Source organism: Gopherus flavomarginatus, chromosome 13 (genome assembly GCF_025201925.1).
Source record: "Gopherus flavomarginatus isolate rGopFla2 chromosome 13, rGopFla2.mat.asm, whole genome shotgun sequence".
NCBI classification, from domain to species: Eukaryota; Metazoa; Chordata; order Testudines; family Testudinidae; genus Gopherus; species Gopherus flavomarginatus.
In genome coordinates, this window is record NC_066629.1 from 23,129,112 (window position 1) to 23,151,635 (window position 22,524).

At 57.3% G+C, this 22,524-nt stretch overlaps 1 protein-coding gene across 1 annotated transcript in view; it reads right to left on the minus strand.

The window, feature by feature from the left end:
- ABCG4 (ATP binding cassette subfamily G member 4) overlaps positions 1 to 22,524 on the minus strand; it is a 30,032-nt gene continuing 7,508 nt past the window's right edge. Inside the window, exons 3-15 of the mRNA XM_050922147.1 lie at positions 16,327 to 16,444; positions 15,960 to 16,092; positions 14,548 to 14,598; positions 13,716 to 13,861; positions 12,990 to 13,113; positions 12,587 to 12,701; positions 11,568 to 11,707; positions 10,740 to 10,838; positions 10,176 to 10,344; positions 9,305 to 9,405; positions 8,809 to 8,967; positions 8,371 to 8,489; positions 1 to 7,723 (exon numbers count right to left, since the gene is read on the minus strand). Of these exons, the coding sequence (XP_050778104.1) occupies positions 7,498 to 7,723; positions 8,371 to 8,489; positions 8,809 to 8,967; positions 9,305 to 9,405; positions 10,176 to 10,344; positions 10,740 to 10,838; positions 11,568 to 11,707; positions 12,587 to 12,701; positions 12,990 to 13,113; positions 13,716 to 13,861; positions 14,548 to 14,598; positions 15,960 to 16,092; positions 16,327 to 16,444 (1,700 nt within the window). The 3' untranslated portion in view covers positions 1 to 7,497. The remainder of the gene's footprint in view (positions 7,724 to 8,370; positions 8,490 to 8,808; positions 8,968 to 9,304; positions 9,406 to 10,175; positions 10,345 to 10,739; positions 10,839 to 11,567; positions 11,708 to 12,586; positions 12,702 to 12,989; positions 13,114 to 13,715; positions 13,862 to 14,547; positions 14,599 to 15,959; positions 16,093 to 16,326; positions 16,445 to 22,524) is intronic.

Genomic DNA, 22,524 nt, shown 5'->3' on the forward strand with positions numbered 1-22,524 from the left:
GAAATCCAACGAATACAGCTGGCATCTCAGGAACACTGAATTAAATTGCAAAATATCTGCCTGGCTGCTGACTCCTGTCACCCTGTGAATCTGGATGGTGGTCGAGATTAAACTAGCAATGTCTCTGCAAAGACACCATCATGAAGTCAGGAGTTACAGCCAGATTATACTTGCATGTGCGTGTGTGCATACAGCAGAATCCTCTTCACTGGAGCTGACCCTTGTCAGGAAAGAGACATGCCAGCTTCCCAAGGGGAGCTCTCAGAATGGGAGAGATCTGCTTCCCTTTCACCTCTTGTTTTGAAAAGATACCCAGAAGGTCGGGCTTGGGGAAATGATAGCACGGTCATTTGGATCCAGGAAGCCACCTTCAGGGAACAAAGAGATCGCAGACCGTGTCCTGAATGTTGGCTCACAGCATGTCACATCTGGCAGCTGTAGCAAAGGGTTTAAACATGATGCCATTTCCACAGACTCACTGACTTTTAGCCATGGTTTGAAATGCGTTGGTCCTGGGACACTGTCCCAGTTAAACAGGCACACCTCTTATGATTAGGTGGCCCATGACAGATTCTACTGGCCAGACCTCTCTATGCTACACACGTACACACACACGCACTCCCTATACAAACCCATCTGGTTATACAACATGGAGAACACTCAAAGAGAGATTAACGAACTCACACACGCTAGCCATGTTGAGATATCGATGGGAAATGTGGAGCAGTCGAGATAGCCATGTGATGCTCTCTGGCCCAGGAGTTCACTTGGTGGCTGGACGACACAAACTTTGTCCACACAGAATGAAACAAAACATGTTTATTGCCTGATTCGAGGGGAAATTGGAGCCCTGGAAATGCTCCCCGCCCTCATGGCCCAGCCTCCTCCCTTTGCAAGCCTTAGCACCAGTGGTTTGATTGCGAATCTGCTTTGCTTGTGTGTGTGAATAAGAGTATCAGAGCATGCAAGAGTGTGCCAGACTGTATCAGAGTGTGTGTATGTGCTTACGTGAGTGCACAGAGAGAGAAGCTGCATGTGTTGCATTCATGCCTTTGGACTGGAGCAGCTCTCCCGGTGGGCGGAGCAGTTTTAAGGAGAGGCTAAACATGTAACAACATCCAGGTTATGTTGCAAAGGACACAAACCCTAATTAGCAGCCTGAACAAGGACTTGCTGTCCATTAAAAGTGCATTTCAGCCGTGGTTCCTAAATTCTTCCCTGGGGTGATCCACCAACTGTAGTTTCTTTTTTTGGTGACGTACCGGCACATTTATACACCCTCTGCCCCGGCACCGCAACCAGAATCCCAGCCTTGTGTGTGGGAAGGTCCTGGGGGAGGGGCTGGAGACCAAGTCTGCCCTGCACTCCCTCCCCACAGCAGTGGCTCCTGTCCCACAGGGTTGGGTCTTGCTCCCCACTCCAAGTGTTGCAAGCTAGTGCACAGGGTCACAGTGCCTGGAGTAGAGAGCCAGGCCCAGACCCATGTGACAGGAGCTGCCTCTGTGGGGTGAGGGCAGAGCAGGTTTGTCTGTGACACCCACCCCCTCCACAGGGCCCCCCTCTGCACCGGGCAGGGAGAAGGATATGTTCACCTAGGGTCCAGCCCTGGATGTGGCGACCTGTCTAAAATCTTCCCGTGACCCAGCGTTTGGGAACATTACAGGAAGAGACAGGACTGGAGAACTGTCCCTCGCCCATAACACTCACCTCCTGATTATTCCAAAGAGACACACAGGACTTTCTTACCCAGAGAGGGGACGCCAAGCCCTGGTGCCACACAAACTGGCATCCAGAAGCAACCTAGTGCCCCCCAAAGTGACTGGTAATGTCAAAGCGCCCCAAGGAGCATGCTCTATTAAAGTGCACTGTCATCACTTGTTACAATCTTAGGATAAGACTCTGGCATGCCCAGCTGCCCTCTTTGGAGCAAGCCCTGCCACCGACACCCATGCAGACAGGAGTTTCATGTCAAACTCCCCAGCATGGGAGGAGGCCCTTTGGTTGCTTTTTCTGAATCCGTTTAAGGAAGGAGAAGGAAGAGACAGGATTGCACCAACCCGCAACTGGAATTATTACTGTGAGTGGCGGGTAACAACTGCCCGACCTTTCCCTATCCTGTGCACCCCGTGTGGCTGGCACACTGTGATGCTAGGGGAGACAGGAGGGAAAGCTGCCCTGCCTCATCTCCCCAGGGCACAGAGAGGTAGGCGGTGGGGAAGTAGGTAGGCAGAGAAGGCAGGGGAGATCAGAGGGATGGGCATCCTCTGGGTGACATGGCTGTCCCTGACCCGAAGCAGCAGCATGCCTGGAGTCTACAGCTGCCTCAGGCAGCGTGTCACAGAGAAGACTCCACTTCCAAGCAGGTTGGAGCAGACGGGCCTTCCTCCAGCTGCATGGCCACAGCGGCTCACTGTCTGAACTGTGCCAGGTGGCTGCTGCCAGTGACATCCCTGTGGGACCCTGCATTAACACCGGGAGGAGGGGACAATCCCTCATGCCTACAAAGCGGCACTCTGCTAATCCCACTCAGACAGGCGGAGCATTTCCTCACCTCCGAACACCGTTAATGCTGCTAATCTCGCGTACTGGACCATGGGCCCCATCTCTCTCTCACACACTGCGACATGCGAGCGAAGGCACATGGTCACTAAAGCAGCCAGCTGGGAGGGCGTTTGCCCAGTCTCCTTCCATCCCTGGTTGACAGCAGCCACGATACCGAAAGGGCTGAGGGCAGGTGGCTTCCGAGAGACGAGCTCTGCACCTTGCATCGATCCAGCACATGGTAGGTTTGAAGTGCCAGTGCCCCTTTCAGTCCATACAATCAACAGCATTGTGTGTTCAGTGCCAATCGGGACAACTGCCATCATGGGCACGGGAAAGGGGGCACCCCAGCCAGCCATTCTTGCCCCCCACCCCGCAAGCCAGGGGGTCTGTCCCGCACCACGTCTGTAAGACTTGGGACGGCATCTGACCATCTGGAGAATGAAGCCAGCTAGAGCAGGCTGAGTGAGGCACGGTGCCCAGGAGGGCGACTGGGACGGGAGGCTGACGTCCTGTACGAATCTAGGAAAAGTGCTGGCTGGACACCTCCAGAGCTCTGCAGGTAGCTACAGAAAAGGGGCAGCCTAGGCAACAGCCCCTCCCCTGCCAGCACACCCTTGCTTTCATCAGTCCCGAGGGTCAGCCCATGACCCTGTCACAGAGGCTGGTTTGCTGTTGTCTCCCCTTCCATATTCCCCCTGGGGTCACGGATTATCGAGTTACCAGGGAATTGGGGCTTGAGAGTCTTTGCCCAGCAATTAGCCTTGCCCCAAAGCTCACTCAGCAAGTCTGGCTGGCTCCATCCGGGGACCCCTTGTGCTCTGAATTCAGGAGTCAGTAAGCAATGCTTGTCCCCGCCCAGTGGGTCAGAGGTTAGCGAACCCAGGCAGACACAATCCGAACCTCAGCAGCCAGGGTCCCACACCGAGGCTCACAAGCCATAACCGACCTTCAGAACCACAGACACTCCAAGCAGATCCTGTCCCCGAGCTGTGCTCCTGCGGCATGGCCCGGCCCCGTTCCCAGACAAGATGCAGGAGGGACGCAGCTTCTGGAAACAGGTGGGAAGGGAACAACCGTACCAAGCAGTGGATCCCACATCCAGTTTTCTATTCCTTTGATCCCGCTAAGATCCAGGTCCAGTGCAGTCCAGGGACCCGATTTGTTTCTGTGTGGGGGGAGGGAGGGTAGAGGCTCCAGCCTGGGAGAACTGGGACTCAGAATTCCCCAGAGGGTTGGAGATCCATGGTGAGCAGCTCCTTATTCCTGCATGGCCCCCGGTGTCCATAGCGCACCACCTGCCCCCGCCAGAGGCAGTGCAATGAGAAACTCAGGTCCAGTCCATCCAGCAAGAGAGACCCAATAAACACCAAGCAAACGGCCCTGGTTCTTCTGGGAGGAGCAGAAGCTCGGGACGCTACTGAGCAAAGATGATAATGGAGATGGGTTTAGACCACTGGAGGACATCTTGAGGGTAGGTGGCATGGGTTCTGTCCTTGGGACAGGGCGGGCAGCATGTTGCTACATCTGGCATTGGCCTGGGGGGACTCCCAGCACCTCTGCCCCTCCATACTTGCTTCCTGCAGGGCTGAGCGGAAGGAGAAGCTATTGGAAAACAGAGCAGGACCCTACACTGGGTTCAGACCCCGTCACAGGGGTCTCCCTACACCAAGAGGGGGATAGACAGACCCGGAGGTTATGATAGGAATGTAGTGTATGTGCATGGCTACGCCACGCACAGCTTTGGTACGAATACAGTTAACTAGTGCAGCCCCCAGCGCCGACACAGTTTGATGGGATAGCAAGGGAGGAAAGAGAGATGAGGGGAGAGAAGCGAAAAGTGTCACAGTTTCTAACTATCGGCCAAGCCTCCCATGAGGAGTTGTGGGGACAAACAGCCTGACTAGTTTGAAGACAGAGCTTGGTAAGTTTCTGAATGGGGCTGTAAGATGGATTGCCAAAGACAGCAGGGGCCGGATGCGAGGACCTAGGACCTTCCTTGCCTGTGCCCATGGAATATGGGATGGAGAGAACGGGAAGGAGGAAAGAGGAGTGAGTGGAGATGAGGAGGTCCTTGTTAGCCTCCAGGCTGCTGAAATCACATTGACTGGGTAATCTCACTGGCTCTCACCCTCCAACACCTGGGTCCCCTGCCCTCTACATACTGCCCCTTATCAGGATCAGGGCTCTAGGCCGTATGCTCAGCCCCACAGCAGTAACCCCCTCCCTCCCCATCTCCTCCATGAGAACTGAAACGCGGGAGTGGCAGTGGCTTGTTTTAGCCCCAAACAATTAACAGAGCAGATGTGGAGCTTAACTGAGCTCCTCCTTCCCTGCCCTACAAATACCTGAGTTCAAGGCTCTGGAGCCTCCATTTCTAGAGCACCGTTCCCCTGGAATGGTCCTAAAGCACTCTACAAACTGCACATCTGCAGCCCTCTCTGGGGTGGAACACGGCAGCTCTTTGACACAGCACAGAAATACTGCATAGAAGCTCAGGGCGAGAAACAGAGGATCCTGTCTCTGATTGCAACTGCTAAGGACTTTAGGGAAGGGAAACCTGAGCTGGAATTTGGCCAGGACGCCAAGGCTAACGCCCTGATTGACAAAGAAGCCACAAGACTGCAGTTTGTAGGGCCTGGACTTCAAGGCTCATCTGAAGGACACCTCTTTGACTACAAGCTCCGCCTCATGGCACCATGGGCTCTGTATGGCCTCTAAAGGGAAGAACAGCTCCTATTGACCCTCCAACACCACTCCCATCCAAATAGTGACCAGGCCTGACTCTGATTAGCATGCAAGACCTGACCCGCTCCCAGCAGAGCAAGGTGCTTTGATTGCAGGCATTGCAAATGCTTTGCGCAGCACAGGAAAACACTCTGCTTTGGACAATGGCTTGTCAGCTACTGCAGAGGAAATGTGGCATATTGAGCTCAAGCCTTGGCATGTCAAAGATGGGAGGAATCGCTTTCAAATAGTTCCGCTCTGTGCCTCCCAGTTCTTCCCAAATCTCAGCTGAAATCATCTTCTCTTCTCCCCTCCCCCTGAAATTCCCTCTGCTACAAGTTACTTGCCAGTTATAGCTACGGACCATGTTTTAAATACCTAGAGCTTCACAGAGCCGCCACTTCAGGTGTACACCGAAATAAATTAGCTCCTACAAGGGGAGACCCTCAGCTGACGTGACTCAGCATTGCTCCACTGCAGCCACTGGAGCTATGCCGGTTTACACCAGCTAAGCGTCTCCCTGCAAAATGCTCTGTACACAACGTGCTACACACGGTAAACACTGTTTCGGGCTGAACACAAACACACTGGGGGTGTTTAATTCTGTGCCTGTTTTCTGCTACTGATTAGGGAGCTCAGGGAGGTTTTGAAATTTGTTTGTCTGCATCTATTCAGGGCTTCGGCTGCAAGGCCAAACTGTAAAAGCGGCATTGTCCCATTATCAGCCACAAATGAAAATGTCCTTCCCTGCATTGTAACAAGACTGGGGGTTATTAACACAAAGGAGTGGCCCTTTACTTTTCACCTTTCATGCTGCTCAGGGCACACACATCCTGCTAACCTCAATGGGGCTGGTTCGTTAATACCCGACACGTTGTGTCGTCATTTTACACTTGTGCAAAGCAAGGGTAAAACATACCTCTGCTCTGATTCGGCAGCATTTGTGTGCAGGTGTAAGTGACGGTGCAAAGTGCAGGTGAACTGGGAGAATCAGACCCATGTGATGTGCAGCATTGGGCCCCTAGGGACTGATTCTGATTTCACATTGGATCAGCCACTCCACTGAGGTCAGTCACTGAGCCAGATCCTTCTCTCAACCAAACCTAACTCCGCTGGCTTCAAGCAGCTGCTTCCCATTCACACCAGCATAAGAGAATGGAGAATCTGCCCCTTACCTTTCCACCATTTACTCAGCTTCCAAGGAAAGGGGGTCATTTAGGGAACTGGGGTAAAAATCTGTCTGGGGGTTGGTCCTGCTTTGAGCAGGGGGTTGGACTAGATGACCTCCTGAGGTCCCTTCCAACCCTGATATTCTATGATTCTATGAGACTGGTCACTTTCAATTCATGGCTAGCCTGGTCTGCGTCGTCATTCCCTGGGTCTCATGCAGTAGTCCAACACAGCAGGGCCCTGGTGGCAAACCCAGCAGAGCTGGGAACTCTCCCATCTCCCGAAAAAACATTTAAAAAAAATTTCAGTGAAATGTTTCTACCAATATTACATCCTGCCAAATCCTAAATGCAGAGGCCTGATCTACCTGCATCCCTCCAGAGCTGCAGTACTTGTTCCTGTACTAAGTGCAGCTGAGTTGTCGTTTGGTTTTGTTTTTTCCATAAGAAAAAGGGAAGTTTACAAAAAAGACAGGGGCGATGGCATTGGCTGTTGCTATGGCTAAGGTAAACACGAAAGCCTTCTGCCACGTAGCCTATTGTTGTCTTCTGATTTCTTCTGAATATAGATACACATGCTACTGGACATTGACTCGCAGGCAAGTTAAAAAACTGCACTACACACTGTGCTACAAAACTGTGCTTTGCGGGAGGTAAACTGGGTTCAGACCGGTGCAACCCCCCTCCCTCAGACGGCAAAGCCTTGGCAGGCTGCTCTCTCTTTCTCTGGCTTGGAAGACAACTGCCTCCATCGGTGTCCTGAGGTGGTGGTTTGGGGCACAGGGTGGAGGAAGGAATCCAAGATCCATCTGATGATGTGGCTCCAGGGGAGAGAATGAGGCATTCCAGGGCAGTACAAAACATTTGCGATGAAGAGTGTGGAAAGGTTAAAACAGTTCCGAGATGTCCCAAAAAACCTTCTCGACTGAGCCAGGACTGGCCGCCACTTCCCCGATGCCTCCCCTGTAGTCCCACATCCTCAGAGACCAAGAGTCCCTTTGGGAATGTCCATGCTGTGGCAGATCAGGTCTGGGAAAGGCATCGGGCCCCAATGGCCTCTTTATCTCTCAGACTTCACCTTGTACCTGAGGACCAGGTAGGCCAGGAGCCGCAGAACGAGGAAGAAGATGCCCAGGATGATGAAGTCCAGGTAGAGTTTGGCCTCTTCCACATCCAGCTCCTGGAGGATCCTGCTGGGATTCTGGAAGGGGCAGGGAGTCTCCCGGCACTCCAGGTCCTCACGCTCCATGGCGTAGATGGTGAGGATGACGCCCTCGAAGCCATACCTGCACCAGAGCACAAGCAACATTAGTGCCAGCTGCACCCTGGATTTGCACACACACTGGGTGGCTGCAGCTCACCTGGCACAGGACTGGGTGAGCCTCTGGACTGCTCTTCAGCAAGGAGCCAGCCACGGGTAATCCCGATTCTGCTGCACCTGCCAAGAGTGGCATCAGCATCACGGCACGCTAGGGAGCTGGCCGGGAGAGGCCACCAAGGATCTGGACAGGAGTGGTGCTGGTAGCACCTGGGGGTATCAGGCTGGTCAGCTGCAGAACTGGCACTGCTGTGCGGCCAGGGACCAGACAGATACACAAAAATCATCTCCCCTAAGACTGTCTCCATCCTCAAAGAAGTTGCAGGCCCTTGCAACCCATCTGCAGCCACAAGGGGGCACCATCCCTCCATGGTCCTTGCCTCTCCTGCATCCTACCACCCCTCAGCCAGAGCCTCCCTGGAGCAGGGTGCCATGGCTTGAGAAGGTGTCCCTGGTAGCTGGATGTCCCCTCACGCCCTAGGGCCGGGCCTGAATCCCCTGCAAAGCCTTCCCAGAGGGAGGTCTGTGTGGAGCATTAGCAGGGACGCAGGACAGTCACCATCCATGCATGAGTGTTGCCAGTGCCCTGTTCCCACAGCTGCTGCGAGCCCCCACCTGACATAGGAGACATACGAGGTCCACTGCAGGTACGTGGGGATGGTTTTGAAGCTGACGAAGAAGCCTGAGAAGAGCAGGACGGGGATGGCAGTGACCGGTCCCACGAACGTGGCCACCTGTAAGGCAGAGTCAGGCTGGAGTCAGGCATGGCAATGGGGTTGGGGGATCACAGCACGTGGCCAGTGTCACGCAAACCCATGCCCACCACACACTCTCTGGTGTGCACGCATGGTGCCACACACATGCACGCTTATGCTCTCAGTGCCACGCCCTTGCACAGCAGACACCCCCTCGCACACCTGCAGTCCCACATTCTGGCACATCATCGGCTCGCTCGATTACTGACCCTGACAAAGCAGATGGGTGCAAACTGCCAGAGGCTCTCCCCCCTGCATGTAGCCCAGGGTCCCCATCAAAACCAGAGCCCCCTCTGACCTGCAAGGAGGTGGAGGCTGCTCCGATCAGAAGCCCCAGGGACTGTGCCACCAGGGCGGTGGAGGTGGCGAGGGCGGAGAAGAGGAGGAAGCGCGTGGCCTCTGGGGGTTGGCCTGTCATCCAGTACACGATGCTGCAGTAGGCTATGGGGCAGATCACCTGCAGGGGCAGGGAGTGAGATGGTTCAGCAGGACCCACCTCCACCAAGGCGTGCTGTGCCCTGCACCGATGGGGTCTCTGCACCCCTGCTCTGTGGCCCCAAGCATCACAGTGGTCCCAGTTATACTGTGAGCTCCAGGGACAGGGATCTGGGACCTCCGGAGCTCTATGAACCCCCCTCTCTGCACCTCTCCAAGGGGGTCAAGGCCCAGGCTGTGTAACCAGCGGCAGGAACCCAGGAGACGACAGCCTTGGATCTCCCTGTAGGCAGAGCGGCCCAGGGGCCTAACCTAGGAGAGTCTATTTCATCCCCCTTCCCCCCATGCTGCATCCTCACCTGGAAGGGCACATCTGCCATGGTCTTGGCCAGGTAATAGGCCTTTAGGCTATACCAGTAGTTCAGGTGCTCTCTCAGGAACACAGACATCTCCAGAGGGACTGCAGGGACAGAGGGACCCAGCAGATTAGCAGCAAGCAGTGCCCTGTGCCAGCCCCATTCTAGGGCCTGCCGGCTCCTTGCTCAAATAGAAACTGAGGGGGGATTGATAGATGCTAACCCTTGAAGCCCAGTCGTGCTGCCAAGCAGCTCCCCGGGACTCCTGGGAGGTGGCTGAGCCCAGCTGGAGCTGCATGGCTGTGGCTGGTTCTGATCCATGAAGGACTCGCCCTTTCCCTTGGGCCCCAGCGCCTCCAGGAGCGAGGGGCACCGGGATCTACTCAAGAACTGAATTGGGCCTAGAACCACCTACACCCCACCCGCTGCCCATCGCTCCCAACCTCAGCCTCTCCCAGGCCTGGCTGGAGTCGCCCAGGGCTAAACCCAGCTGGACCCCATGGAGGAGCTCAGCTGCCAGAGCTAGGGGATCCCCTGTGGTCCAGGGGCCTGACACCCCGACCTGCATATCACAGGGCACTGGGCTAACCTCTTAACCTGGTGGAGGTCTTCCATTGACACCCCAAAGGAGCCTCTGTGCCCCATCAGCGCCTGACCACCCCACCCTGCTGGCTGGCACGTGACTGGCCCCGCCTGCCCTGCAGCAACCCCAGCTCAGCCCCAGGCCTGGGCAGAGGGAGTTACTGGCTCGGGAGTTTCAGTGCAGCACAGAAAGCTCCCAGCCGCCAGACTGGCCTGCCCCACGCTCACTCCCAGGAGGTGCCGGGACAGACGTCAGTGCTCTAAGGGGGATGGGGGCAGGTGAGTGCCGTACATGTGAGGACCGTGGGCATCAGGGCGGCGAACATGAGGAAGAGCATGGAGAAGAAGAGGAAGCCGGTGTTGTTGAAGACCTTGCCGGCGTCGTTGCCGATGTGCAGGTAGAGCAGCCCGATGAGCACCCCGATGCAGATGTGGGACATGAACCGCAGGTGGGTCAGGACCTGCAGGGGCGAGATGGGCTCAGCACTCAGAGAGGGGCAGGGCCATGGCCTACCAGCAGCCCTGGGCGTGCCGGGCCGCTTGCTGAGCGTTCACCCCTGACAGCAAGGGCAGCGATGGGCGCCCTCCACCCGCTGGCTCCAGCAGTAAGGGCTCCCACGATACAGCCTCTCCCTTCCCTTCTCCAGCCACCAGACCTTAAATCTCTGCTCCCTCCACCCCATCCTCTCTGCATGTGCCTTAGTCCTGCCTCCAACCTTCCCACCCTCTGCCCCCGGTTCCCTCCCCACCCCTCCCCTCCGCCTCCCAGCCCTGGACCCTGCTCCTGTAGCACCTGTCCCCTCCGCTCTCTGCCCCCTCCCCTGCCCTGGCCCGTCCCCCAGCGCCCCTCCCTTACCGTGTCTCTCATGATGGACAGGAACGTTCTCTTGAAGAGGATGCAGAACTGGGTCATGGTGCTGGTGGCAAATGTGTGGCTCTCAATATGATCCACGTCCTGGAGGGGGGTGGAGGAACCATGACGAGGACACGAGAGTCAGGGACCCAGGGGCTCCCAGCCTGGATATGCAGACATCCCCCCACACCATGGGCATCTACTGGGAGTGCAGGCACCAGCCCCACCCACAGGAGCCTTGTTACCCCCAGTACCTCAGGGACAATGGGTCCAGGCCAGGCCAGCATCTGCCACGCCCCAGACACCGTCCTATTCCCTACAGCACCCTGGGCCAAGGCGGGGCTGCTGTACACAAACTGGGGAACGGCACTACGGAGGCAGCAAGGCAGACACAGCATAGGGGCTCCATGGTGCTCTGGTGTGTGGGGAGCCCCCCAGAGAACAAGGGGCACTGCCTGGGAGGGAGGGGGGCTGTAGTGCCATAGGCCTGTGCTCTATCAGTGCCCAGATAACACAGCGATAGGCACCCCAAACTCCACAGGTGGAGAGACAGACATCACTCCCTCGAGGTAGGGGAACAAGGCAGGGCCTGCTCCCAATTCCCATCCGCTCTGTACCCACCCCCCCGGGAGCCAACCAGGGTCTGGGACAGTTTGAGGAGGGCAGGGATGCTGCTGTCCCAGGGATATTCCCTAGATACACCAGGACGGTTCCCCATAGCTGACCCACAGCCCAGCCCCACCTGGAGGGACAGAGCCCACACCACAGGGTACTGGGCACTGGGGGCAAAGATGTCCCAGGGTCTGCCTGCCTCGGGGCTGCTGCACTGACCGTCACGCAGGGGACTGGGCAGGAGGAGTCCATCTTCTCCGGGCTGCTCTTCTTCTCGGCCATGGTGCACAGCCCGTTCTGGACGGCACGAAACAGCAATGGGTTGAGGTCTCCATACTCGCCTGAAGCCACTTCGATAACTGGGGGGGGGAACCCAAACAGCAAACGCTGAGACCCCCTCGGACCTGGGCACCCTGCCCTGCCCTTCACAGCCACAGCTGACAATCAGGGGCGGCTGGGCACCCCTGCTCGCTCTGCCCTGGCCCCGGCGTATTGGTGGTGTACTAACCTCCATCTCAGGGCTGAGTGGGAGTTAGGCTTGTCTGCTCCTGGAAACGACTCCCAGATGGGATGGGGAGCTTTGACAGAGACAGCATGATCAAGAAAAGGCAGGCGACCACAGGGGAGCTGCCACCTCCCCAAGGCCAGGTGCTATGGCTGGAGTAGTCAGGCACAGCCCCTTGACCCATGCCAGGTGGGGTGGGGGACAGTCCTCTAGGCATAACCCCCCACCAGACCTTGGGCAGATGTGGGGAGGGAGACCCCACTCCCAAGTGCCTGGAGCCACTCTGCATGGGGAATGGTCAGTGCGTTGCCCTCCCAAACCTCCTTCCCTCGAAGGCTTTTGTAGCACCTTGCAATGTTAACTCGCCCTGTGAGAGGTCTAGAGGGGACTCATCCCTGAGGAAATGCAGCCACCTCTTGGGTGGAAGGCGGCAATTGTTTAGCAGCAACACAGCACAAGTGCTTAGGGCAGGAAGTGAAGAAGTATCTCACATCTGGTGAGAGCCCTGTGGGGGAGGACGGAACCACACCAGCTGGGCTGTGTCCAGGAGAGCAGCACGAACTTCTCCAACTCCCAGAAAAACTCACCAGGAGTCACATGCTGAATCACCAACCCCTCTGCCCTTCCGCTCCTGGGAGGTCTCCCATGCCGTCCTGGCCCAGGTAGCAAGAGGCAGGGCTGGCTGCAGGCCAAGGGAAAGGCATGGGAAGCTTGGCTTTGCACGGGCACTTACTGAAGTCAGCCGGGTTGTGGTAGGTGGGGCAATGCAGGCCCAGCCCTTTCAGGTAGGGGATGAGGTTGGGCACCACCCCTTTGAAGATGCACTGGCCCTGGCTCAGGATGTACAGCTGGAAGAGAGAACAAAGCTGCCTGAGCAGGAAATGGCAGCAAGTCCCTCACTAAACACCACGGGCCAGACCCTGAGACCTCCCACTCCTAGGGCTTATGCAAGCCAGGGAGCGCCCTGCCCCGCAGGGAAGCGGGAGCTGGCGGGGTCTCACCAGCCGAGAGATGCTGCCCCAGGGTACTGGGACTCTGCCCCACAGCTGGAGAGACCCCTTTGCCACCTGGAGGCAGAGCTCTGATTAGCAGGCGATGCTCCCCAAAGCACAGGGGCAGGCAGGGGACTCACCCACCTTGTCGAACATTTCAAAGAGCTTGGCGCTGGGCTGGTGAATGGTGCAGATGATAGTGCGGCCTCCCTGGGCCAGGGACCTCATCAGAGAGACGACTTGGAAGCAGGAGGCGCTGTCCAGGCCACTGCAGACAGGAAAATGGGGGAGAGAGAAGGGAACGGGGTTTGTGGGGGGAGGAGAGAGGACCGAGAAAGGGGGGATGGAGGTGTGAGGGGGACAGAAGAGGTGGAAGAGAGAGAGAGGGAGTGGGGGAAAGGATGAATGCAGAGAGGAAGAGGAGTGGAGCCAGAAAGAGGTGGGATAGAAATGGAGATGGGGAAAGAATGAACATCCAAGATACAGGGACACCTTAGGCAGCCCTGAGCCAACTCTGGAAGGGCCTAGCTGTGACCCTGAGCCATTAGCAGGGGTTCCAGGGCAGGGCTCCCCGGCTGCTAATATAAAGAGCAGGGCTCCCCACTCCCCCAGCTTGGCTACACAGCATCCCTCACAGCTCCCCCCCTCCAGCTGGTGCGGGTAGAGCCCCCCATCCTGGCCAATCCACATTCATCCCTGGCTGTGACACCCATCCCCCCAAATTCTCAGCTGCAGCAAAGAGACGTGACCCCGCTGCTCATGCTTGGCTCCCGCCGTGCAGCTCCAGGGGCCGGCGACAGCTGCAGGCTCCCGGTGAGGAAGAGCCCCATGCTGGCCTGCAGCGGTGCGGGAAGGAGGCCCCACAGTCACCTGGTTGGCTCATCGAAGAACATGACAGGTGGGTTGTTGACCAGCTCCAGGGCGATGGCGAGACGCTTGCGCTGCCCGCCGGACAGCGACATGGTGCGGGTGTAGGAGCACTCCAGCAGCCCCAGCGCCGTTAGGATCTCCTGCACCTGGGCCCCGCATAGAGCAGAGAGAGTCACTACCCGACTGGGCCCCAGAGTCACTGTGCCAGCCTCGCTGCCCCATCACAGCCCCGCCTGGAGGGATGTGCAGCCTCCCTGGGGCCAGGGTCTGAAAGGTGCTCGTGGCCCCCAACACTCTTCCGACCCCCCTGTCCCCTCGCCCCATGCCCAGCCCAGGTCCCCACCTCCCCCTGTCCCTACCCCGTGCCCAGCCCAGGTCCCCACCTCCCCCTGCCCCCTCTGTGCCCAGCCCGTGTCCCCACCTCCCCCAGCCCGCACTGTGCCCAGCCTGTGTCCCCACCTCCCCCAGCCCCCACTGTGCCCAGCCCGAGTCCCCAGTTCCACCTGCCCCCTGTGCCCCTACCTCCCTCTGCCCCCACTGTGCCCAGGCCAAGTCTCCAGTTCCCCGTCCCCCTGGTGCCCCTACCATCCCCTGCCCCCAATGCCCAGCCTGTGTCCCCACCTTCCCCAGCCCTCCCAGGGGCCCCACCTCTGTGTTGGTGCACTGAGCCATTAAGAAGGCTGAAGCAGTGGAGGGGAGGGTGTGCCCTGGGAGCCCCTTTACTCAGTGAGCAGAGGGACAGGATGGGCCCTTCTGGGCATAGCAGTGCTGCCCAGAGAGTGCTGCCCTCCCTTGAAACCCTTCAGCTACCGAGCAGGGACCCCCAACTCACCAGCTCCTTCTTCACCTCCTGCTTCTCATTCAGCTTCAGGTTAGCAGAGACCTGCGGGCCAGGGAGCAGACACAGGGGCCAGTCAGAGCCTGAGGCCAGCCACATTTGGCCTGCCCAACTCCCAGACAGAACGACCAGGGCTCTCCCGGCCTCCACCCAGGATGCCATGGTAGACCAGGCACTCTGCCCTCAGTTCTGCTCAGCAGAATCCAGGGGATGGGACAGCAGGGGGCTGTGGGTCGGGATTGAGGGGTATTGGCAGAGCTGTGGGCATGGGGGAGCCCAGGGCTGGGATAGCAGGGGGCTGTGGGTTGGGATTGAGGGGTATTGGCAGAGCTGTGGGCACAGGGGAGCCCAGGGCTGGGATAGCAGGGGGCTGTGGGTCGGGATTGAGGGGTATTGGCAGAGCTGTGGGCACAGGGGAGCCCAGGGCTGGGATAGCAGGGGGCTGTGGGTCGGGATTGAGGGGTATTGGCAGAGCTGTGGGCACAGGGGAGCCCAGGGCTGGGATAGCAGGGGGCTGTGGGTTGGGATTGAGGGGTACTGGCAGAGCTGTGGGCATGAGGAGGCCCAGGGCTGGGATAGCAGGGGGCTGTGGGTCGGGACTGAGGGGTACTGGCAGAGTTGTGGGCACAGGGGAGCCCAGGGCTGGGACAGCAGGGGGCTATGGGTCGGGATTGAGGGGTATTGGCAGAGTTGTGGGCAAAGGGGAGCCCAGGGTTGGGATAGCAGGGGGCTATGGGTTGGGATTGAGGGGTATTGGCAGTGGTGTGTGCATGGGGGACTCCAGGAGGTGCTGTGGGTTGGGATTGAAGGGTATTGGCAGAGTTGTGGGCACAGGGGAGCCCAGGGCTGGGATAGCAGTGGGGCTGTGGGTTGGGATTGAGGGGTATTGGCAGAGCTGTGGACATTGAGGAGCCCACGGCTGGGATAACAGGGCGGATTACAGAACAGGGCTGCAGAGGCATGTGAGAGGAGCCCACAGCTGCCTGCAGAGTCTGGCTCAGCTCCCCTAGCTTTCACGAGCACCAAACTCCCCCAGTAACAGCAGCTGAAGACTCTGGCTGGTCTATAAAACACAAGCCAAAGTGGGTTCTACATGCTCACTGTATTCTGTTCTTATCCCCATATAGACCAGAGTCCATAGCCATATAATGGCACTCACTGCACCCAGGCCGGTGGGATCACACCGGGGAGGAAGGCGGCCCCGTGCCATCACATCTCTGTGAGGCCATGGGCTCAGTGGCAAGCCCACAGTGGGTTAATCCGGGTCAGGTCTTATGCCAATTGCACTCAGCTCTGGGATCTCAGGGCCAAAAACACAGCTCCAAGCAAGCAATTCCTCGCTGCTGTGCCCTGCTGTCCCCCCACCCGCCCCGGGCCATGCCACCCCGCACCACCCACTCACTCACCATCATGGCCTCCAGCACGGTCAGGTGTGGCAGCAGCATGTCGTCCTGCATGATGTAGCAGGACATCTTGCGGAAGGTGCGCAGGTCCCGCTGCCGGCCGTTCACCAGGATCTGGCCCTTCATCCCCGTCTCCCTGTGGGTGACAGGCCGAGACACAGAGCACAGTGCTGGTGAGGTGGAGCGAGTGCGGCTCTCCACCTCCCACAGGGATAACCCACCCCCAGGAGCCTCCATCACAGTGCCCTGCGTTCCGATCCCTACCAGGCTGGCTGGAGAGAGGGGAACACCGGGCTCTCAGTCCCATGCACAGGGGTCAATCATTGAGCAGGGAACCCTTCGCCCTCACCCCGCAAGGGAGCTGCCTCACCTGTAACCAGCCAGGATGTTCATGAGCGTGGATTTCCCAGCACCTGAGGGGCCCATTATCCCAATGAGCTCGCGCCGGCAGAATTTCCCAGACAGGCATTTCAGGAGGGTCTTGTACCCTGGAAGAGGGGAAGGAAGCAGGGTGAGCCCCCGTGGGGAGCCTAGAGAACTGTCCAGTGGCACAGGAAGGCTGTGGAGCCAGTGGCCATGATGCGAAGGGCCAGCCCCACATCTGTAACTCCTCTAGGGTGGAGGCGCTTACGCCATCCCCCACTACAATAACCCCAACCCGTGGCCCTTCTCTGGCACTTTCCAAAGGGGAAGTAGTGGATTCTCCGTCTCTTGTTGGCCTCACATCCAGACTGGAGGCTCTCTGGGAGACCCACTTTAGTCAAATACAAGTTACCGGGCTCAGTTTGGGGGTAACTGGGTGAAATATCGTGGCCAGTGTTATACAGGAGATCAGATGAGATGATCTAATGGTCCCTTCTGGCCTTAAGCTCTCTTAGTCAAAATCCCTTTACAATTGCAGGGCAGGATCATTCTCCCCATGTTGCAGATGGGGAAACTGAGGCACAGAATGGGGTCATACACACAATGGGGCAGGGAGAGAATCAGGAAGACAGCTCAGGAGTCCTGACTTCCAGTCTGTCCACCCATCCACAGATACCTCGGGGGGCACCCCCCAACCTCTCCCACTCTCTGAGCCCCAGTGCCACATTACAAGCCTGCAGATGTTGTAACATCAGCCACTGTTTTGAAGGAAGCAGGCAGGCAGTTCTGGTGCAGCAACCGTTAAGAACATACCTCCTGCCTCGTTAGTGCACATGGCATGGACACAACTCACTGCAGAGCTGGCAGAGCTCCCTCCTGACTGGTGACCTAGAGGTGAAAGCTCCTGCACTACCTGGGATGCCCAGGCCCCTGTGCCAGATCAGGCAATCTCCTGCCATATCCTGGGCAATCCTTGCTGAACTAAGTTTAAATTAGGAATTCATTGTATTACAAATGCCTATGTGGGCGTGTTACTGTGGGATTGCATGGCACTTCTTTAAGGGGGAGACAGGAATAATGTAAACCCTGGGAAGCATTATGAGAGTCAAAGGACTCTTTTCAAACAATGGGTCAGACCTTTTAGTTGAGTGGGTTTCCTAGGAAATATTGGGAGGAGGGGAATGCAAATTGCCCACCTCCGGACCCATCCCTTTGAAGGAAAACCCCATTGTCTGTTACAGGAGGAGAAAGTCAGAGGCTCAAACCAGATAAAAGAGCGACTCTCAGATTCATGGGGAATTTATACTGAGCTAACAGCTGTTATGAACTTGTGACCACAGAAAACTCCCTTGGTGGGGTCTGAAGGATGTTTTCACCAGCTGGAGCCCTTGTGGGAGTTGGAGTGATCTCTGGCAAGCTTCTTAGCATGCTTGTAGGTTCTTAATACATTTTCTCTGTAATGCTGTTACCTTAAGAATAAATGTGCTTGCTTGCAAAGAGCTGCAGTCAGAAGATCAGGCTAAATCATCTAGTCTCCCTCCTGGCGTTCAACTCTTTGACTCTGAATCTAGCTGTGTAGTGACATAATTGTGAGCCATTATGCAGTTCAAAGCCTTCGACAACAAAGAAAAGCAGAGCCTGCTTAGATTGTCTGATTTGCTAGGAATTCACAGCACAGGCAGGTAACACCCTGGTCAGGAGGGAGAGAGACGCAGGTCTCCACCCAAGAGCCAGAAGCGTAAGAGTGGGTGCCCTTGCTGGGCCCCAGTGGGGGAATACAGGTGCAGCTGTCGTGAAGGGTGAAACCCCATCCCAATTCATTGCACTGACTTTGCAGACAGATGCTCCCTGCTAATTTTCCTGCCCCTGGTGGGGGAGGCCCAGCCTCCTGATGCCCCTGCATCTGCCTGGGGCTATGGACCTTAGCAGCAGGGCAAGCCGGAACGTGCTAAGGGTCACTACAGAAGGCAGGTTGCCACATGCTGGGGCAGCCTCAGAGCTGGGGAGATGGAATCTCCCAAGAGAGGTTGCTGGGTGGGGATTCGCTCCGCAGGGGAGTGGGCCTGGGTCACGGTGCCTGTTTCTGCAAACAGAGTCCCTCCCCTACCTTAGCTAACAGGCGTCTGTCTGCCAAAGGCCCAGGCTACTCTGCTCCAGGCTCTGTCCAGCTTGGCTCCAGCAGCAGAGCCGTGTCGATTTCAGTTGTCAATTCCAGGAAGCCAAGGTCAGCAGCAGGCTCCCTCCACCCCCTTCCCTCCAGCATCCTGTGGAGTCTGTCCAATTTGCAGCTGATAAGTTGCATGCCCAGGGCCTCTGCGACCATCCAGAAATGAGAAAGCAAAGGACGCGTGACAGGACTAGTCAAGGGGTGAGGCAGAGCACACAGGAATAGGCACATATAGGTCATATTGGAATGAAGCGCGGCGCCTAATGGGACAGATTATACTAGGACAGAGCATGGCATGGGGATGGACAGAGAGAGGATCATACCGGGATGGTAGAAATCAAACAAACTGGGATAGGAAGCCCAAATGCAAAATCCCAGGGGACCCCACTTTTCCCCCCCCCCAACCTCTCAAGATCTGCCCCATGGACAATCACTGTTACTCATTCTCTGGCGCCATGAACTGGCCGAGTGTGTTAGAAACCGTGGGCTGGGCTCCACTCTGTTTCCCTGCTCACTGCAAACCTGCAGTGACTGCACTGGCTCCAGTGACGAGGGGGCCACCGCTGCACACTGGCCTTGGGGAAACCAAGAGCAGAGCCTGCTCTGCACAACGGGGACACCTTCAAGCCCTGGGGAGCTTCCTGAGTCTACCAGTCCGATGCCGCATGGTGCTGAGCCCTCTGGCCCATCCCCTCCAGCAGGCATCCAGCGCCTCGCAGGACTGGGGCTCAAGATAAAGACAAGCAAGCAGCAGCTGAGAAACTAGAGGGGAGTTTAGGGGCAGCAGAGAAAAGCTCTGGGAGGGTGGAGAGCAAGTCAGGGGGGCTTGCAGAACAGGAAGCAGGAGATTGTTCTGCATGCAAGGAGCAATGTGTGTGAAGGGGGAAAGCCCACCATGGGCTAAAGGACTCCTCTCCTATTGCCTCCAAGAAATAACCACCTCATTGCCCGCCCCGGCCAGTAACGAGGACTAACAAGTGGTCCTACTGCAGTGCCCCGGGGGGCTGAGATTCACAGAGGGATCTTTCTTTGCTGGTGTTTGAGTCATCGCTGCTGCCCTGGCGCACTCAGCGGTGCACTGACCGGGCAGGCTCTGCCCAGGAGGGGCTTTCTGGGAAGCAGCCCCCAGCAATACCAGTCCCCAACCTGCAGGCCCTGCGCCAGCCGGATTGATGGCCCGCCGACCTACTTTGCATTCCTACTGTGACACCTGGCAGCAGCCGCTAATCAGCCCCAGAATTACCAGGGACCTGAAGAGGCTGATTAGCATTTTGCAGCGCTGGGAACAAGACGTCTTGTGGGTGTGTGACAGGCACTGCCTTGTGTCTCTCAGGAGCCGTCACCTTCCAAAGTCAATTTTGGGGCTTCTACAGTGGAGGCGTCAAGGAACTGCAGCGGGAGGGGCCCAGGAGTGGAGTCAGATGTTGGGAGTGGATCTGGATAACTCCCTGACCTATAGCCACAGGCTCAAACAAGGGCAATTAAACCCCCATGCATCAGGGCAACAAGCAATTGGTATAGCAGAAGGTTAGGACCTTTCTCTCCAACTTCAGCTATTGAGAGCAGCACCCACCTACCATGGTCAAGGGCAGATCGGAGAAAGCCAGGCGAGACAGAAAGAGTGCAAGAGCATAGAGAACAGAGAAAGGGATGAGATTAGATTAGGAGAGGATGCCAGGTTTCTATCCCTCTAATCTAATGACCTAGACTGTATCTGTCTGCTGCCCACCGGCTGTCACTTGTCAGCTCTTGGGGGAGGGCCAGTCTTTTCATCACGGCCGGACAGTGGCTAGTGCAGCGGGGACCTGTGCCCCAATTAAGGCCTATAGGAGCTACCCCAAGACAAATAAACAAACAATAAGGGTTTGAAGGTCTTGCAGGACACGCCCTCTGTTCTCCTATAGATGGGGTGCAGGTGCCCCCTCTGTCGTGCTTTCTCACACAGATGCCACGGTCAAAATAAGGAACCAACTTCCCACTAGTCCCTCCGAATGAGGCTCCGGCCCCCAGCAATCACAGCCTTAGGGACACAGGCATTGTGGGGTTGGCTCATGGCTCTCTGCACCTTGGCAGTGCCAGACCTGGCAAGAACGAAGCTCCCATTAGCTGTGCGCACCACACATCCCTCCTTCCAGCAAACTTGGTAGCTTTGGCAAACCCCTGTGGTTCTGAAGGGGTTAACCCCTAGTATCTGCGTCCACAGCGCTGGGGTCACTCTCCTGGAAATGCCCAGCTGTGCCATCCCTCCCAACTTCTCACCATGCAATGCAGCAGGGCAAAGAAAAAGCTGGGCTCATGAGAGCTATATGCAGATCAGCCTGGCTAGGCTTCTAGGTACCAAACTCGAGGGTTTATGGGACAATACTTCCCTCTGCTGGAAGGAATCAGAACTGCTCTTGGTATGTCCTGGACCCATTACTGCTAGCAGCTAATGGGGATTCTCCTCTTGCTCCATGAAGGAAGGGTCTGTGTTCTATCCCTGCTGCTGCTGTAAAGCCCGAGTGGCCCTGGCTCAGGCGCCGGGGAAGCAGCATTTCCATCACCCCTGGGAAGATGTGTATCTTGTTTCAGGGCCCAGGGATTGCTTTCCTCATGTGGGTCAGTGTTAACATGCCCATTTCCTCTCCTCCGGTGGGGATGTGCGCCCCAGAACCTTTCCTGCTGCCATCCAGGAGCACTGTAGGAAATCAGCGGCACAGTCGGCTCCGGAGCAGGGAAGCAGCTGGCACAAGGAGGGGGCTGGTGGGGCCAGTGAGCAATCTAGGGGCAGCTTTATGGCCCTGCAGCGGTTGCCTGGCCCCTGGCAAGGGCTCCTAAGCCCAATGGTAACACAGCGTATAATCCTCCTCCTCCTCATGGCCCTGCCTGTGGCTTTGCTGCAGCTTTCCTGAGTCCTGGCCAGGCTCGTGCGAGATGCTGAAGATGGGGATGTGGGGGCATGTGACCAACTACTCCGAGCCAGGAGCAGCAGCAGGGCAAACCCAGGTGCTGAGCTGCACCCCCTCCCCCAGCCCTGCCCTGCTGGCGGCTCTGTGTGGCACACAAACCATGCCGCACTCTCCAGCCTCCACAGGGCTGCAGCTTGCAGCACGGTTACTCAAGTTCATTGACAGCCAGTAACTCCCAACAGCAGCTGAGCCCTCAGCCCACCCCCGTGTGTGACTGGGGAAGGACAGCGGCTCTGCAGGGGCTTTGCAGTTTGCCTGTCAGCTCCGGCATGTGAAGATGGGGATTGTGCTGGGGCCTGCTCCCCAGCTGCCTTCCCAGCCCTCTGGTGTCTGAGTGAGCCCTGCAGGGCTGTGCTTGCTAATGGGGTCAGTCCCAAACTAGCCCCCTTCCTTCACCCACTAGAGCCCTCTCTGCCTCATCAGCTGCCCCCCAGGACCAGACCCCTGTCAGTCCCTGCCCAGCCCCCTCCCCCAGACATCTGAGGCAGGGAGGGGAGATGTGAAGGCTTGTAGGGAGGGGACAGAGGCTGATGTAAGGTAGTGGAGAGTTGTGGGGAGGGAACAGAGGCTGATGTAAGGTGGTGGAGGGTGAGGGAGACCACTTCCAAGAGGAAGCTTCACCAGGACCCCCAGCTGGACTCCCCACAGCCCATGTGCTTTAAACCTCCTTGAGCAGGGGATGAGGCTCCATCCCCGTCACCCCTGAATTTCATGCTGAGTTTGGCGAAGAGCTGTCTCAGCTCTGCATGGGAACCCAAAGCCTCCACCTTAGCAGGCAGGGGTCAGGACTCCTGGGTTCTATCTCCAGCTCTGCCACTGGTCTGCTGGGTGACTTTTGGCAAGTCTCCATGCCCCAATTTCCCCAGCTTTAGACGGGGAAATAACGATGCTTGGTAAACAGACACATGCAAAAGCCACGTGGGCACCTGTCCACAGCCATGGGCACGTTGTTTGTATGACTGTAGGGCCAGGAGCTCCAGGCATGGAGCAGGACTCCATTGTACTAGGCGTGGTATGAACACAGAATAAAGACAGTCCCTACCCCAGAGAGCTTCCAATCTGAGTAATTCACTGGGGAGAAGGATCCTGA